This window comes from Rhamphochromis sp. 'chilingali', assembly GCF_963969265.1.
Source record: "Rhamphochromis sp. 'chilingali' genome assembly, chromosome: 17".
In the NCBI taxonomy this organism is placed as follows: Eukaryota; Metazoa; Chordata; class Actinopteri; order Cichliformes; family Cichlidae; genus Rhamphochromis; species Rhamphochromis sp. 'chilingali'.
The window spans coordinates 36237869-36254075 of record NC_137944.1 but is presented as its reverse complement, the minus strand read 5'-3'; the positions used below and the strand labels follow the sequence as shown (position 1 = coordinate 36254075).

General features: G+C 41.5%; 1 protein-coding gene and 2 long non-coding RNA genes across 9 annotated transcripts; all 3 read left to right on the top strand.

Annotated features, from left to right (window-relative positions):
* Window positions 1-3321: 3321 nt before the first annotated feature.
* On the top strand, window positions 3322-3996 carry LOC308384643. Its single transcript, XR_013969366.1, has 3 exons — window positions 3322-3474; window positions 3556-3644; window positions 3856-3996. It is a non-coding gene; the product is annotated as an uncharacterized lncRNA (long non-coding RNA).
* Window positions 3997-5099: 1103 nt separating this feature from the next.
* LOC308384622 lies at window positions 5100-8962 on the top strand. 2 transcript variants are annotated; one of them, XR_013969362.1, is made up of 5 exons: window positions 5100-5211; window positions 6027-6115; window positions 8021-8195; window positions 8325-8490; window positions 8641-8962. It is a non-coding gene; the product is annotated as an uncharacterized lncRNA (long non-coding RNA). The 2 variants fall into 2 exon arrangements; XR_013969363.1 differs by lacking the exon at window positions 6027-6115 and having other exon boundaries at window positions 5133-5211.
* Window positions 8963-10929: 1967 nt separating this feature from the next.
* On the top strand, window positions 10930-16198 carry LOC308385004 (DNA-binding protein RFX5-like). Of its 6 annotated transcripts, XR_013969435.1 has the most exons (9): window positions 10930-11069; window positions 13314-13468; window positions 13601-13634; window positions 13718-13800; window positions 13913-14035; window positions 14147-14263; window positions 14358-14438; window positions 15488-15590; window positions 15735-16198. XR_013969435.1 is itself a non-coding variant. In XM_080863717.1 (8 exons), the coding sequence occupies exons 2-8, from the start codon at window positions 13347-13349 to the stop codon at window positions 15498-15500; spliced, it is 573 nt and encodes a 190-aa protein (XP_080719843.1). In that variant the 5' UTR covers window positions 10930-11069; window positions 13314-13346; the 3' UTR covers window positions 15501-16198. The 6 variants fall into 6 exon arrangements, 5 of the variants coding, with proteins under 5 accessions (XP_080719843.1, XP_080719846.1, XP_080719847.1 ...); XM_080863717.1 differs by having other exon boundaries at window positions 15488-16198; XM_080863720.1 differs by lacking the exons at window positions 15488-15590; window positions 15735-16198 and adding an exon at window positions 15028-15457.
* The last annotated feature ends 9 nt before the right edge of the window (window positions 16199-16207 follow it).

Here is a 16207-nt window from a genome sequence, read left to right as displayed (position 1 = left end):
GCTGAGAGTCTGATGGGGGTCAAGTGGTGGGACGACACTTGGCTCCAGCCGGATCTCCCTCATGCATGAGTAAACCAGAGAACTTTGCCTACTTCGTGTCTTGCTTGCTGTGTAATTATATTGCCTTCAACGTTCCAGCGAATAGGTTCAAGCTACAAACCTATCAATCATGTATACGAAGAATGAAAAGGGTCCTGAGTTGTTGTTGTTCTGCACGTGTTGCTAAAAGCTGCAGCCCAGGGGTGTTGTATCAGCAACCGTGTGTCAAGTGCAAATATGTGGTTGGGTCTGTGCTTACCGCCACAAACAACTGTAGGACATCGGACCCAGTTAGGGAGATCGTCCACTTCCACAGACTGTGACAATCTCCCTAACTTCTGAATGTGGGAGTGAGAAGGAGCACCCAGGTGCAGACACGCCAGGAGACGGAGCTGAGTTTACACAAAAGGCGAAGCGTTTATGAGGCTGAAGACATGAAGACAAAAACAAAGCAGGGGGAGAGAACTACAACTAAAAGCTAAACTGTGACGACTACGACAAAGTGACACGAACATGATTCTGAACAGGTGCACGCGAGGAAACATGAACACGCCCTGAACAGAATCATGAAAGACTTTAAACCTGAGGTAACGTGGAGGGAGGAAGACTGACAGACTGAATGAAAACGCACAGGCTAAATACACACAGGAAGTGATCAGGTGAAGGGGAAACAGCTGACAGGAATAAACATAATGACACCACAGGGGAAGTAAAACTTAACCCGTTAAACATGGGCTGTATCCCAATTCAGGCTCTGCAGCCTCAACGATCCTCAAGGGCCGCGTACTGAAAGACCGCTAAGGCCGGAAGTGCGAGGCTTGTGTAATGGGACGGTCTAGCCTCCGTTGCGCTGATACTGTTGTTTGTCAATAAAGTTTAAAAAAAAAGCCTCCGTTGTGCTGCCCAGGTTGCCAAGCAACCATGATACTAACAGCTGGAAACGTGTCATACAGCTGTGTTTGACAGAGATGAAGGAGAAAATCTTTTGTTCATTTGTTTCTTTCTACATGAGCTTTGATCATTCTCTGTGAGATTAAGCTCAGCTATTGAACGGCGTATATTTTAAAGTAAAGGCTTTAAAACCAAGTTAGTACAAACGTCACTGATGTCACATAACTTTGCCGACATGTGGCCAACAGTAATGTTTTAATGTTCTTCGTTATTAAACATTTGCACATAAATAAGTGACATAATATTCAGTACTTAAAGTTTACTCTTCGGCCGCCCCTCATCCGCCGTTTTTTTCTGCAAATTTATCCACACCCACCGCCGCGCTATGCATTCTGGGATATGTTGGGCCACGAAGTCTACACTGCCACATCCTTAAAATTCAGGGAAATGAAGGACGCATTTCAGGGCCGCATTTCGAGCAGCCTTTGAATCGGGACAGCCTTCGGCGCGCCGCTGTGACGTAATCGGCCTTGAAATGCGTACTTTAAGGCTGCAGAGCCTGAATTGGGATACAGCCATGGAAACACCAGACTCTTCAAAATAAAACAGGAAACAGCAGGTCAAACTAGATCATTAGAACACACACAATTAGACACAAACACACGTACAACTGAAAGTAAAACACTGAGGACAAGACAGACCACAGGACAGGAAAAGACTCATAACTAAGGAGACGAAGAAGAACATATACTAGACTAGAACTGAAGACAAACAAATGATAATATGTTGCACACTTGGATTAAGACGAGTTGAAACTAGTGTAGCTTTGTGAGTTTGCCTTTACTGTAAATGCAAATGTATAGACATAGCACATCGTTACACCTTTGTACAGTCTCACACAGCTCTTATCAGGTGCACTGCATTATGGTTAGTGGCCAGGCTTATTTACTCCACTGCAGCGCTCTCTCTCTTAGGGCAAGGCTAGTTCAGTAGGTAGAGTGGTTGCCCCATGGTTGGAAGGTCGGGGGTTCGACTCCACTGAACGACTACCCTGAGGAACTCCTGAGCAAAGTACCGTCCCTGCACACTGCTTCACTGGGTGAATGGGAAAATGCAGAGGAGTAATTTCCCTACGGTGACTAACACATACACACACATAATTTTATTAATATAAAGAGACACCTGCAACCTTATTCACAGCTCTGCTGCAGGTTAAAGCATTAGGCCATATAAAGCCATCAGCACTTCTGAGGTGTGTCCTCCATCCTGTGACCAGAATCAGCCTCAGAGCTCCATGTGGAAGGAGGTCTCAGCAGGAGCTCCAGTGGAGGATCCACAAACGACACAGAGAACAAAGGATTTTTGTTGAGCTCATTGACTTATTCTCAGTCGGACTCGTGTTTGAGATGTTCATGATTCCTTGAAGTCATCACAGGACTAAACATGAGCACAAAAACCTCAACAATCCTACATCAACTTTTTATCATGTGATCAGGTTTCATCAGCTTTAAGACATAAAAGCAGTCAGAATGAGCAGCCTGTGTCACTCTGGCCGCACCTGTGAAACCAAGTGGGCACAAAGTGAGAGATTCTGTGCAGGAGTTCTGTGTACTGAGAAAAAATGGAAATGAATAAAAGCATCCTGTCAGTGTGTGCCTGAACTCTCTCTTTGATTTCTTTAAACGACAGTTTCATTACACAAACAAAAGCAGATAAATCAGCAGCATCACGTAGGCTGAGATCCAGAGCCGGCTCACTATGGTATCCACTTTGGTCCTTTGATGGATTTCAAAGTGAGATCATGGATATCAGAACATCCGTGGGGAAGAAATGTCAAGGGAAAAAGTCCTGTGAAGGTTCGAGGTGTTTCAGTGTGGTCTATAAATTGGAATAAAAGCATTTATCCATGCAACATTCATCCATCCACCCACCGATCATCCATCTGTCCATCCTTCCATCCATCCATTCGACTGTTCACCCATCCATCATCCATCCTTCTAAATGTCCTTCTGTCCAACGGTCCATCCATCGACGTCGATGTCGTGGGCATGCTTAGCAACAGTGTTTTGCTTAAACCACGAGTTGGGATGTTGTGGGGGATTCTTATCACAATGTTCCCCAGCCTTAAGCTGCTTGTCACACTCTTTCCCTGATAACGCCACTAAGCTTTCTTAAGGTGGGAGATTACTGAGGGGAAGAGCGCTTTTGTGGGCCAAAGCATTTTTCACTTTTCATCCTATTGCTTCCTCCCGATATGATGCTTTCTTCAATGACCTGAAAAAGACTTTTGCTTATCCAGTATCTGAGAGCAGTTCTTCCAAGAAATGATTGACATTTGCATTAGAGCGTTACCGCAGAGACCAGTGATGGAGTGTTTGTGCTGAGTTTGGACATGTGCCAGTAAAGCTGTGTTGAATCTGTGTGCAGCCTCTGATGAGGGAGGTGGTGGAGAACAAGGTGGAGATCACCAAACAGGAGGCACGGGAGCTGGTGGAGCGGTGCCTCAAGGTGTTGTACTACAGAGATGCTCGCTCCTACAACAGAGTAAGTCGCACCGCCGCGCACACTCAGGTGTACTGGACGCCATCCGGAGAAAGTAACAATTTTATTTCTGTTTCATTTCAGCACGAGATCGCTATCGTCACCGAAGAGGGCGTGGAGATCCTCGGACCCCTGTCTTCTGAAACCAACTGGGACATAGCCCACATGGTCAGGTAGGGTCAAAGGTCAGAAGACGAGGAAGAGTTAGGGATTTTTCCTCCAAGTTTAAAAACTGTTTCTGAGAGTAACCACCACCAATATGTCGATAGCATAACCAAGCAGAACACCTGACTTCACTGTAATGAAAATGTTGATCAGATACAAACAAAGCTTTATTTACAATCTGTAGATGTGACTGACATTTTTCTTCATGTTTCTCTGCAGCGGGTTTGAATGAAGAGAAGTGGCAGCGGTCTCAGCATCACTAACAAACCCTTCTCCTCCTGTTTGCTCCAGTTTACTCTGTACTTTCTCTTTTGTATGATGGAAAATAAATGTAAGAAATAAAGAGAGCTGTTTTCCTTGGTTTATTTGTCATCTGCAGATTATTGAAGATTATCTTCAGATGAAACAGTTAAATTTGTCCTCAGTAAAAGTAGAATCACTGATTTATATCAACTGTTCCACAGATTTTTACTACTGCACGTTGGTTTAAAGAGTTTAATTTATTTTAACCTCCTAAGACCCGAACTCTTCCACAGCAGCATTTTTAATTTCTCTTTGAAATTTGGGCTGATTGGGACCCGATGAATGTAAATACAAAGAATTACCAGATTTTTTTAAAACCTAATTTTTGTTTCTAAGAAAAATGAGAGCCACATATGAGGATATTTGTTTAAAATGTTGATACACTGTTAACCTTTGCTGTATTTTTCACAGTAAAATACCACAAAATGCCCAGTAACTTACCTGAAAACATTTCTACAGTTAATTACTGTAATTTGCTTTGCATTATGGGTATATTAAGGTTTTTTACATTTACTTACTGTATTTTTTAAAATTGCGGTAGTAGTTATACCTACCGTTAACACATTAGCAGTAGTGCTACTGTATTATGTGATTTGAATGGTTCATCATACTGTTTGTGTATTTTTTCTCTTTCAGTGGTTGGTTGCAATAGTGCATTACATTTTAACTCTTTCACTGCCAACCATTTCCAGATTTTCCTCCAACCTATGCCATTTGTCAGTATGATACCAGTGAAAGTATTATGGTTTTGACTTTTTAGGGGACTTGCCTGTGTGTAAGGTTCAAGAATTCTGATCATCTAATCTGCTGCATGCAGTTGTATGCACATGCACAGCTGCTGCAAATGTGTGCTTGCCACTGCGTTGCCAAAGGCGAACTTCAGTCAGTGGAGAATATTGTAATAATTTGGCGGAGGCTTCTCAGTCGAGCAGTAACTGAATTGCTCATTTACTGAACGTGCAACATGTACAGAACTCTTCTGGGAACTAGTCAACCCAACTTAGTGAAACACACACTGAATGCATGCTGGCCCCGCCCACCCACCTACCTACCTACCTCCCTACCTACCTACCTCTACCAACCACCTACCTACCTCTACCAACCACCACTCCATATCCTGACTGACATGACCTGTGATCCAGTGATTGACAGGAGAGGAAAGACAGTCCAACTTTGTTAACTCTTCATTATGATATGCTCGAGAGGACAAAAGATTTTGCACCTCGTTATTGTTGGACCTCTGTGTGGAAACTGCAAACGGGACGTCATAAGGTAATGCAAAGGACTCTCCTACCTAACATACTCGTTTATTAATTTTTAAGAGCATATATATTTTTTGTGTGTGTGTGGGGGGAGGGGGGGCTTAAATTCGGTGTTAGCTTGGTCGAAATAGCACATTAGCTGAATTATTCTGGAAAAAATAGGTTGTTTGTGTTTTTTTCTTTTCTTATTTAAATATATATTTAGATATATATTTTCCACGGGGAGGGGCGAAGAACACAGGCGCAACCACAGTCTTTGTCTTTTTCCCGCCGAGTATGGTGCATTGTCCTCCTGCGCTTCTGTTCTATTACTATTGAGAAGCTGGCCATGCTAACAGTGGGACATTTAGCTTCAGCTAAAGCAGCAGGTAAAAATACACATTTAATGAGAATAAAGTAAGACAACTTTTTTTTTTGGAAATTTAGAGACTGCTAAAACAATCTTATCCAGTTTTGAGCTTGCTCATGTAGGTTAGCCTGCTTTATTTAATTTTGTGTGAGCTGCAGTACACAACAACAAAAAGTTAATATAACGTTAGGTTGGTGGCGCGAGGAACTCCAACCTAAGTTTAATATTTATTATTTTTTTAAGTGGGAAGGGGAGCATGTTTTTTTTCCTTTAATACAACGTCATCCAGGGTCTTTTTCATATGAAAACCATGTAACGTCTGTGTTAGGTTGGTCAAAAGGGAATTAGTTGAATTATTCTGGAAAAGATGGGTTGTGTGTTTTTTTTCTTTTATTTACTTATGTAAATATATTTTTCAAGGGTTAAATAAATGCAACGTTAAATTAACAGTTTTCTCTCTGTCTTTTCCCGCCCAGTGTGGTGCATTGCTGTCCTCCTGCCCTTGCTGGCCGCGCTGACAGTGGGATGTAGCCTCAGTTCTTTGACAGACAAGACAAAACAGCAGGTAAAAAGACATATTTAGTGAGAATAAAGGTAGACAACATTTTTTTGGAAATTCAAATTCAGACACATGCAGCCATGTACAGGTGTAAATTTTGTGGTGTTTTTTGTTCAGAATTAAGACAATTTTGTTATCATACGAAGAAACATCAGCACACAGCTAATTATCGATTCACATGTGGAATAGAGCAATGTCCTTCTTCCTATCGAACATTTTCTGCATTCAGATCCCATATGCACAGGAACCACCGCTATCGCAGGGCTCAGACTAAACACACCCATTTTAAAGGAAATCTTGCTTGTGGAGTTGAGGCATGTTTCTATGTGGCAGAGAATTTTTCAGCATTATGCACTCATTTGAGATTTCATATTAAAGATGGCAAGAAAGTTGTCTGTCCTTATGATGACTGCCACAAACATTTCAGAGTGCGCTCATCTTTTGCCACACATTTATCCAGGAAACATAAGCCGGTGATAACAACTCAGGTGTCAACTCTCCCCGAAAATATAGACTGTACTCAGCCTTCTGAGGAGAATCTGACTCCAACTCCATGTGATCATCTAGAGGAGTGTGATAATCAACAAGAGACATTTTTACATAATTTGGCTCTTTTCTACCTGAAAATGCAAGTCAAGATGCTGTTGCCAGCGAGCACAATACAATGTATTCTTGATGGATTTCTGCATGTCCATAGCACTTCTATGGCAGATGTTTTTGACAAGTTGAAGGGCAAGCTTTCTGAGCTAGACATACCACAAACTGAGATAGAAATGACTATTCAAAATCTCTCTAAAGAGGATGTCTTCACAATATACAACAAAGGAATACTCAGATCTGACAAAACAATGGGAAAATTTTACAAGCAGTATTTTGACTATGTTGAACCCACCCAGATTTATCTGGGAAGTGATGCTGCTGGAAAGGAATGCTTTTGCCAGTACATTTCCATCAAAGAGACATTAAAATCACTCCTTAGACAGTCAAGTGTTAAAGAGCAATATCACCAATCCAAAAATCATACCTCTTCCAACATGGTTGTAGAGGATGTGGCAGATGGAAGAAATGTAAAAGAAAATGCTCTGTTAAAAGACAATCCTTCTTCATTGTCCATCATCCTTTACCAGGATGGATTTGAGGTTGTGAATCCTCTTGGGTCAGGGAAGAAAAAACATAAAGTTTTGGGGGTTTACATGAGTCTAGGTGAGGTCCAGCCACACAATCGCTCTTCAGTTGATCCCATGCAGTTGGTGATGCTGTGCAGAGAAAGGGACTTCAAGACATTTGGTCAGGAGAAAGTTTTCTCAAGTATTATCACAGACCTTAAAGATCTAGAAGATACAGGGATTGAGACAGATGATGGAAATACCCTCAAAGCGGCCTTGATTTCCATTTGTAGAGATAATCTTGGTTCACACTGCTTAGGTGGTTTCACTGAAAACTTCAGTTGTAGTACGCATTTTTGTAGATACTGCTTGATTGAAAGGACAGACTTTGAAAAGACACCACTAAAGCTTGGTCCAAAAAGAACCATCACTGGTCACAAGGAGAGTGTACAACAGCTATCCACCACTGACCAAGACATGGTACAGGGGGTAAAGTTTGACTCACCTTTCAATTCTCTGAAATGTTTTCATGTCTGTACTGGGCTTCCCCCATGTTTGGGTCATGATTTATTTGAAGGTGTAGTCTCTAATGACATTTCAGCACAGGCCAAAATGCAAAGACATAAGGCAGTTTTTTCCTGTAATTGATCATAATTTTCATTAGATAATAAATAATAAGAGAAATAGCAGCAAACCGTGTGGATTCTATTTTTGTACAGTGTGAGGCCTGCTATCCAGCATTCTTGTGGAAACCTTATTTGTAAGGGTGAGCACATTGTCTTATTGGACTCTTGTCTGTTTTTAGGGAATAATTTCATGTCTGCAAGCCGCTGGATGATCAGTTTGGGGGGCAAGGTATTTTATGAGCCTGAGCAGATGCATGACTTTGCCAGCACCCTTGCTGTCTTCTTTGCGTCATACTACGTTTTCAACCTTGAGTATCAGGAGTCAGCGTCCATCACACTGGAGATGATACAGAGGTAAATACTTTACACCATTTAAGAATGAAATATATGTGATAGCTTGACTACAGTTGCAGAAACATATAGGTGATTGCTGTAACGTATGTTTTAATTTTGAAATTAAAGCAGCCTTTTTTCCGTTAAAAGGTTCTTTGTGAGGATCAATCCAGACATGGGAACAAAATGCCCTGCAAAACTTGGTACAAGCCGCAAGACAGGTCGTGTCGTAAAGAGGAAGGTTACAAGCATCAGCCCTCGGATCACCACCTTCCTCCAGCGGCTCTCTGAGTTTGAATGGAGGACTTCCAACTAGGTAAGAACAGAGATGATAATATCTTTTACATAGCTGATAATTATATACATACTGTACACACATCCATACAACAGTATGAATGATCTCAGACAGATGTGAACAAGTGAATAACCTGAGCAAACATGAATATTGATGATGTGTCTTTGACAGGTGGTGATGAAGACTACGCTGAACCCGACCATCCTGGTAACGGAAATCTAAATCCCATGTCACATTCTATTTCCTGGGACCCACTGATAATTATTACATTTTGTAAATGATTTTTGTTTTACAATTGTAATAGTTTATTTAATGTTCATGCTGGTGGGTTTGTCCTGTTTTTAGTGGAATGAAAAACTGTTTTCCTTAAAAAAAATCAGACACAGAAAGGTGAAGGACTGTGTAGTTTTCATGTACGCTTCTATTTATTTTGGTTATTGGCATTGTTTTTATTCAGTTGAAAAATGTTTTTCTTGTTAAAAAAATATCAACAATAAATGTTGGTTTAATTCACTATTCTGAGACTACTTTATTGAATTATATTGTTTTTTGTAAATGTTCTAATATTGAATATGAATGTTAATATTATTTTATATGCTGTAAAACACAATTACAGTCTAAACAAATTATACTGTACACAATTACAGTGTTATACCATAAACCACATTTGCAGTACAGTGATACTATAAAACTTAATCACGGTAAGTCTTTCTAACTGTAAACCACGTTTACAGTAAAGCTGTTATACTGTAATATATGTTTACAGTAAAGTGGTTGAACCGTAAAACATCACAACAGTAAAGATACTGTAGATCAGTAATTACAGTAACTTACTGGCAATAGTGTTGCCAGTAAGTTAATGTAAAAATACAATAAAATGTCTAACAGTGTAGAACACAAGCAGTATAATGTCCTTGTAAGTGGATATGTGGAGGAAAATTGAGTATTTTGGTCTAAATAACCCAAAATGTGATGTCCACATATGTGGACGCCAGGTTCTAAAGAGGTTAATGGGGGTTTTGTTTTTTTACTTTTTGGAATTAGTCTTTTATCCACATTAAAAGTCTTGGGGTTTGTAGGGAAAAAGCATTATTTACTCTAAGAAATTTGAGATCGTGTAAATATTTTAACCACATCCTTTATGTGGTTAATGAGAATTCAGTTATTATAAAATGCTCAGACTGGAGAACCTGAGCTCCCTGAGTTCGTCTTGCATCTGGAGGTGTATATGTCTGTGATGGTTGGGACACTGCCTCCTTCACCACCCTGTGTAGAGCTTTCCTCTCTGCCTCAGTGCAGTTTCTGTGCCACACGTTGATGCCAGAGCACAGAACACTCTCCACCGCACATCTGTAAAAGGAGATTCCCACACATCTCATCTGCCTCAGGAAGTAGAGCCTCTGGTGAGCCTTCCTGATCAGGCTGGAAGTGTTTTTCCAGGTAAGGTTGCTATCTAGGTACATACCCAGGTACTTGTAGCTGGGTACTACTTAGACTGCAAATCCTCCAACGTGCAGGGGTGTGTGTGTGTGTGTGTGTGTGTGTGTGTGTGTGTGTGTGTCTTCTCCTCCTCAAGTCCACAATCTTCTCCTTCGTCTTCTTGTCATTTAAGCAGAGATTTTTCCTGCACCAGTCCTCCAAGTGTTCCACCTCCTTCCTGTAGCCGGTCTCATCGTTTCTGAAGCAACCAACCACAGCTGTGTCGTCTGCAAACTTTACAACATGACGGCCTGGATGGTTGGGTGAGCAGTCATATGTAAGCAGCGTGAACAAAGCTTTATTTGCAATCTGTAGATGTGACTAATGTTTGTGTTCATGTTTCTCTGCAGCGCGTTTGAATGAAGACGAGAGGCAGGGGTTTCAGCATCACTAACAAACCTTTCTCTTCCTGTCTGTTCCTGTTTACTCTGTGTACTTTCTCTTTTGTATGATGGAAAATTCATGTGACAAAATAAAGAGAGCTGTTTTCCTTGATTTCTTGAAGATTAAACAGCTAAATATGTCCTCAGTAAAAGTAGAATCACTGATTTGCATCAGCTGTTCAACATAGTTTTACCATAGCATGGCATTTGAATGGTTGACTTTATTCTAATGTGTTTTTTTTTTTAATTAATCTTTTATCCACAATAAAATTCTTGGGTTTGTAGGCAAAAAAACAGATTTTTTACCCTAAGAAATTTGAGATAATATTTAACCATATCCTTTATGTGGTTAATGAGAATTCCGTTAATTAATATTAGATGATCATTTCAGACTGGAGAACCTGAGCTCCCTGCTTCTTCCTAACATTTCTACATGCATGTCAATTTTACGTTTTGTCTGAGCCGGTTTCGCTTTCGCTGTTGCTATGCAGAATTCGACAGAAGAATTCGTCTATTTTGTAACTGGGCAGACCAGGAAAAGGCGTCCAATCAAATTAATTCCTGTTCTAAAAACATTTCTACTCGACGAATAGGATTAAACCCGCTTTTGGTGTCTGGGTAGATTTTTGAGAACTGACCAATGGGAATAGACGCTGGGTTTGTAGTCAGGCAGACATAACAAACTCGTCCAATCACAAAAAAATCTGAAAAGGGGAATTTTGCTGTATCTTGGCTCAGGTACTTTCTTTTTTAAAATAAATAGTGAAGCGGGCTTCGCTTTTCGGATCATCCAGTAATAACAGAATTTATGTATCATTATCAAGAATTATTTGGAAATGAAAAAGATCGCGCTGAAACGATTTAACGGGCTGTTTCAGCGCTTACTAGCTAATGCTTATCAGTTAGCTACTAGCTTAGCTTGTGAGCCACCCTATGATGATTAGCATGCAGGTAGCCCGTATATGTCTGTTATCCGGAACATCACCGGCATCCTAACCGGGAGCCGATTCACGCACGCGTGACAGTCGTGAAACGGTTCTAACATCTGTTCAGAACAACTCAGCCACCGAGTCTGGGCCGCCTCCGGTAGCTAACGCGGAGGACGGCATTAGCCCACTAGCTTCGGAGTAATATGTTCTAGTGATGGGTCGTTCGCGAACGAAATGGCTCTTAGAGCCGACTCTTTGACGTGGACGACGCGAGCCGGCTCCTTATCGCGAGCCGTCACGTGGGTTTTTTTTTCTTTTTCTTTCTCTCACCCTCTCTCTCTCGCCTGCACGTGAGCCTTGTGCTTTACGCTGGGCAGAGGGGGGAGGGGCGGTAGTTACACTCAGTAGCAGGAACAGAGCCAGAGGGAGAGAGAGAGAGAGAGAAAGAGAGCCAGGGACAAAAACGTGACATTAGAAAGGTATAGTAATCATCCACAACTATTTTCGGTTGCAGATGATAAAGGATTCAGAAAGTTTATTCATCCAGGCCCATATGACAGAGAATATGCATGTTCTTTTTGTTTTGATATTTTAATTTATATTTAATTGGGTTGTGGTTTGCAGTGTTTTGTGTTGTTTTCACTTTAAATTTGTAAAAGGAAAAAGCTGAAAATTTAAATAGTTAAAAGTTGAAATGTGAATAGTTGATTTTTGTATTATATGATTTATTTATTACATTTTATGTGGAGTGAATAAATAAAAGTATATTTACGGTGGCCCCTACAGACAAAGCACATACAAACTTCAAATCACGTACGAACTCTGATGCATGTGCAAACTCCAAAACACGTACAAACTCCGAAGCATGTAAAAACTCAGAAGCACATAAAAACTCAAAACACGTACAAAAGACAACAGAAGTGCTCCAGGATGCTGGGCGCAGTGTGGAGCTTTTGGTATCTTGTGGCTACACAAGCCAGCAAGTACCAACAACCGGATTTGGTGTGTGGTAGTAACAGGTAAATGAACTTTTTTTTTAATTATTTGAATATATATGAGTGCCTGTGTATAAATACACAAACAATACACACATGCTTTCAATTGTGTAATTTAAGTGATCTAGTAGCTCTGCTTTGGAAGTTCAGTTCATGCTAGAAATGTTTTTCGGAGTTTGTACGTGTTTTGTCTCTAGGGGCCACCGCATATATTTATATATAAACATACCGGTATATAAATAAAACCACTTTGTTTTACGTTAGTAATTCCTTTTGTGCATAATTTTATATTATTGTTAATAATAAATTAATTAAAGCAACAAAACAACCTGAAGAGCCGGTTCGGAGCCGAAAGAGCCGGCTCTTTTTAGTGAGCCGAACCGAAAGAGCCGGATCTCTAAAAAGAGCCGGAAATCCCATCACTAATATGTTCAGCTGGGCTCTGCGTGTGTGTATGTGCCTGGGCAGCAGTGATACCTCAGGGCCCGCTGGACCCCAACACTGGACTGCAGCAGGACTGTGAACTGCATTGAGAGCCACAGCTGCCTGATGTCCTAGTAACTAATTGTTGATTTTTAGGCCAAAGCTGATCAAATTAGTTCTTAAACTGTTTCCTGAACACAGTTAGTGTGTCATCATATTTTATTAAACATGGTTAGTTCTGCTGGAAAGCTATGGGAGTCTGTGGGGACTGACCCTATGCTGGCCCCTCTGCTGAACTTCAGAGGAACTGCAGGTGGGCAGGCTGGTTTTAAATGTGTCTGTCCATGTACATTATTGGTGGGGGGGTCTGCGTGCAGTCTTCCAAGATCCTGACTGCACATTGTTGAGCGTGGATGACACAATTTGATCGGTTGACAAGTGGGCTGCAATACGCACAGCAGAGTTTGTTGAGAAGGGAACTGCAGACAAACCCTGCAAAGATTTAAAAAAAAAAAAATGAATAAAGAGCTCGCTGCAGGCAGACGGCAGGCCCCAGACTGGACAGCATCCACAAAGCTGGCTTCAGTTGCTGCTTTTGTCCTTACAGTGTGCGTTTTCCTGTGTGTCTCTCTCAGATGGTGTTTCACAGCATTGGTTAGTTGGTCCTGATGTCCGAGGACCAGTGTCACCAACGGGCCGAGGCCTCCCGGAGGGGCTGGGGCGGTCTGGAGACAGGGGAGGGTGACACTGAGCCCAGCATGCTGCTGCAGAAACTGAAGAGCAACATCTCGTAAGTCTGAGTGAGGGCAATGAAGCAGGAAGTGTTTGTGTATGAAAATGGGGATTAGAATTTCTGAAGCTCTGACGTCCCTGTGTGGTGTTCGTGATGGATCTGATCAGCATGTCCTCTGTCCTCTTACAGGAAACACGTTCAGACCAAAGTAGAGCAGATCCTGGTAAGAAACTTGATGTGAGGTTAAAGTCTGGTTTGGTGCTCACCTCAGGTCTGGTTCATTCACTGTGGGGTTTTTTTCAACAGCAAGATGTTCAGCGTTTCTCTGACAATGACAAGTTGTACCTGTACCTGCAGCTGCCCTCTGGACCGAGTTCTGGAGACAAAAGGTGACGTTGTGTCTCCATTTTGCTCCTTTGTTTTTTATCCTGATAGTTTGTGATTCGTCGTTTTTCTGTCAGAAACGGTGAACCTCTGTAAATCTTGAATTTGTGTTCTCAGCGGCAGCGATTCGAGTTCATTTAACACGGCCGACCAGCTTCACACCTGTAACTGGATCCGCAGTCACCTGGAGGAGCATTCAGACACCTGCCTGCCCAAACAGGACGTCTACGAGACCTACAAGTCAGAAATCACACACACGCACAGTGACCCTGTAACAAGGGTGGTTTGACATAGATCTGGTTGCCATGGCGCTCCGATGCTTTCCTGACTGTGCGTCTGTCTGTCCTGCAGGAGGTACTGTGAGAACCTGCAGCAGCGTCCTCTGAGCGCCGCCAACTTTGGGAAGATCATCAGAGACATTTTTCCCAACATCAAAGCGAGACGGCTCGGAGGCCGAGGACAGTCCAAATATCCTTTCAGATTAAAAGTGCAGAAAACCCGAACCCAGTCTAAGGTCAGGAATGCCAGGAGTAACCTTTAGCCTTCCTTAACCCGCTGAAACGTACTGTTACAGCGGCATCAGGAGGAAGACGGTCCTCAACATGCCTCTGCTGCCCAACCTCGACCTGAAGAATGACCCCATGTAAGTGTTGCTGCAGAGCTGCTTCAGTCACCGACTGCTGCATCCTCGATGCATGAAGGAGCGTTTCCTTCCTCCCTGCAGCTGTCAGACTGTACAATCAGAACTGCTCCCAACAAGCATAGATGTTTACATCAGCGCTGTAACTGCACTAATCAACCGAACAACTGCTACTGTTATAGGTGCATATTACTTTTCTCAGCTTATATACGCTAACTTTTTGGAAGTTACACGTTTACTTTTTAATGCACAGGTACAATCACACAATCTGCACTTTTCTAATTATTCTAAATATTCTTAAATCTTTAAACATCTTTCAGTATCCTGCTCTGTTTGCCACTTATCTGTACTTTAGTTTTAATAACTGTACAGGACTCTGCTTTGGTAACTATTGTCCATGATGTAAATATGTTAAAGTTGTGTTTCTCACCTGTGTCCTGTTCTTTTTGTATATGTGTGTTTTTGCTACTGTTACAACCAAATTTCCCCTTGTGGGACAATTAAAGGATTATTCTATGCAAACTGCCATGATCATTGATCAATGATCATTGAATGGTTATGAGTACCATCACAGTGGGCTGTATTTTTGCAGGCACTAAATGACCAGATGAAAGACCAGTGAACCTGCTTCTTTTGAGGAATTAACCTCCCTTACTTTCACGATTGACAACTGCCTGAGGCAAAGGGAAGCTGAAAAGAACTACAAGGCCCATAAGGCACCTAGTTCACCTCTGTTGTCCGTCCCTACACCGCCCACTCTTCTCTTCAGCCACCAGTGGAGCCCATGCAGAGTCGGTGCTTGCGGTTGACCCTGAAGGAGAGGAAAAGGCGTTTGAGCCCATTGTTTTACTGCACCGCTCAGGGCATTTTCTCGCTTGTCCTACTGGTCATTCTTTTTCCACAACATGGCAAAACTTGTTTCAGATCACTTGAACAGTACAGATAAATACCTTCTGAAAGTTATGTCAGCAGCCAACAAAAAAGCCATCACAAAGTGCTGGCTTCAGAAATGCCCCTTAACAGGCATTTTATTTATTTTTGTTATGAAACAGTTACATGCATTAGAGCAAATGACATGTGCTATAAGGCTCCAAAGGACCCAGGAAGAAAATGTGGGAGAAATGGTGTTATCGTTTGGCTCTTGAAGCAGACTAGGTGAGATTGTACAGTTGGATCATACAATTTTGCTTCTAACTTTTACTGCAAAAGTAACTATTGTACTTGATTTTGTTAATAATCATCCCATGACCTCTTGTTCCTTCCTTTTCGGCGTGTATGTTCGTGTTTGTATGTTTACAGTTTTAAAAAAAAGGTCAGATATCTCACCTCCTTCAGCTTACCAACCTGGCAAACCTCCCTCTCTGGAACCTTGGCTCGTCACCGTCTCCTATACTCAGTAAGGTTTTGCGCTTCAGAAATAGCATTCTCTTGAGTCTGTATTTGTTGCAGTTTAGTATTTCTAAATTATTCTGAATTTCATCTCAAAAGTTGGCTGCGTCCACAATTATTTTCCTTTTCACATTTAGAATCTGAATCTACTTCACATTTTTTCAGACTTGGGAAAGACAGATGTTGAAGTATTTATCTCTGCCACTGTGTGTTATTAAATCAGAGCAGAGATAAGCTATTTAAAGATATTCTTTTTCATTATCTTCAAATTAAAGGTAAATCAGCAACAGCACAATCAGAATGAGGCAGCAACACAGGAAACACCAGTAAACTGCTGGTTTTTAAATTGTTTTTTCTTTTATTATAATTTTAAGAAATTATTC

What these genes read in the sequence shown, in the direction of transcription:
- LOC308385004 (XM_080863717.1), top strand. Translation starts at nt 13,347, where the DNA reads ATGTCCGAGGACCAGTGTCACCAACGGGCCGAGGCCTCCCGGAGGGGC. An exon ending in CCGAGTTCTGGAGACAAAAG is followed by an intron (nt 13,801 to 13,912) that starts GTGACGTTGTGT and finishes TTGTGTTCTCAG; the next exon opens with CGGCAGCGATTCGAGTTCAT. An exon ending in GACGTCTACGAGACCTACAA is followed by an intron (nt 14,036 to 14,146) that starts GTCAGAAATCAC and finishes TCTGTCCTGCAG; the next exon opens with GAGGTACTGTGAGAACCTGC.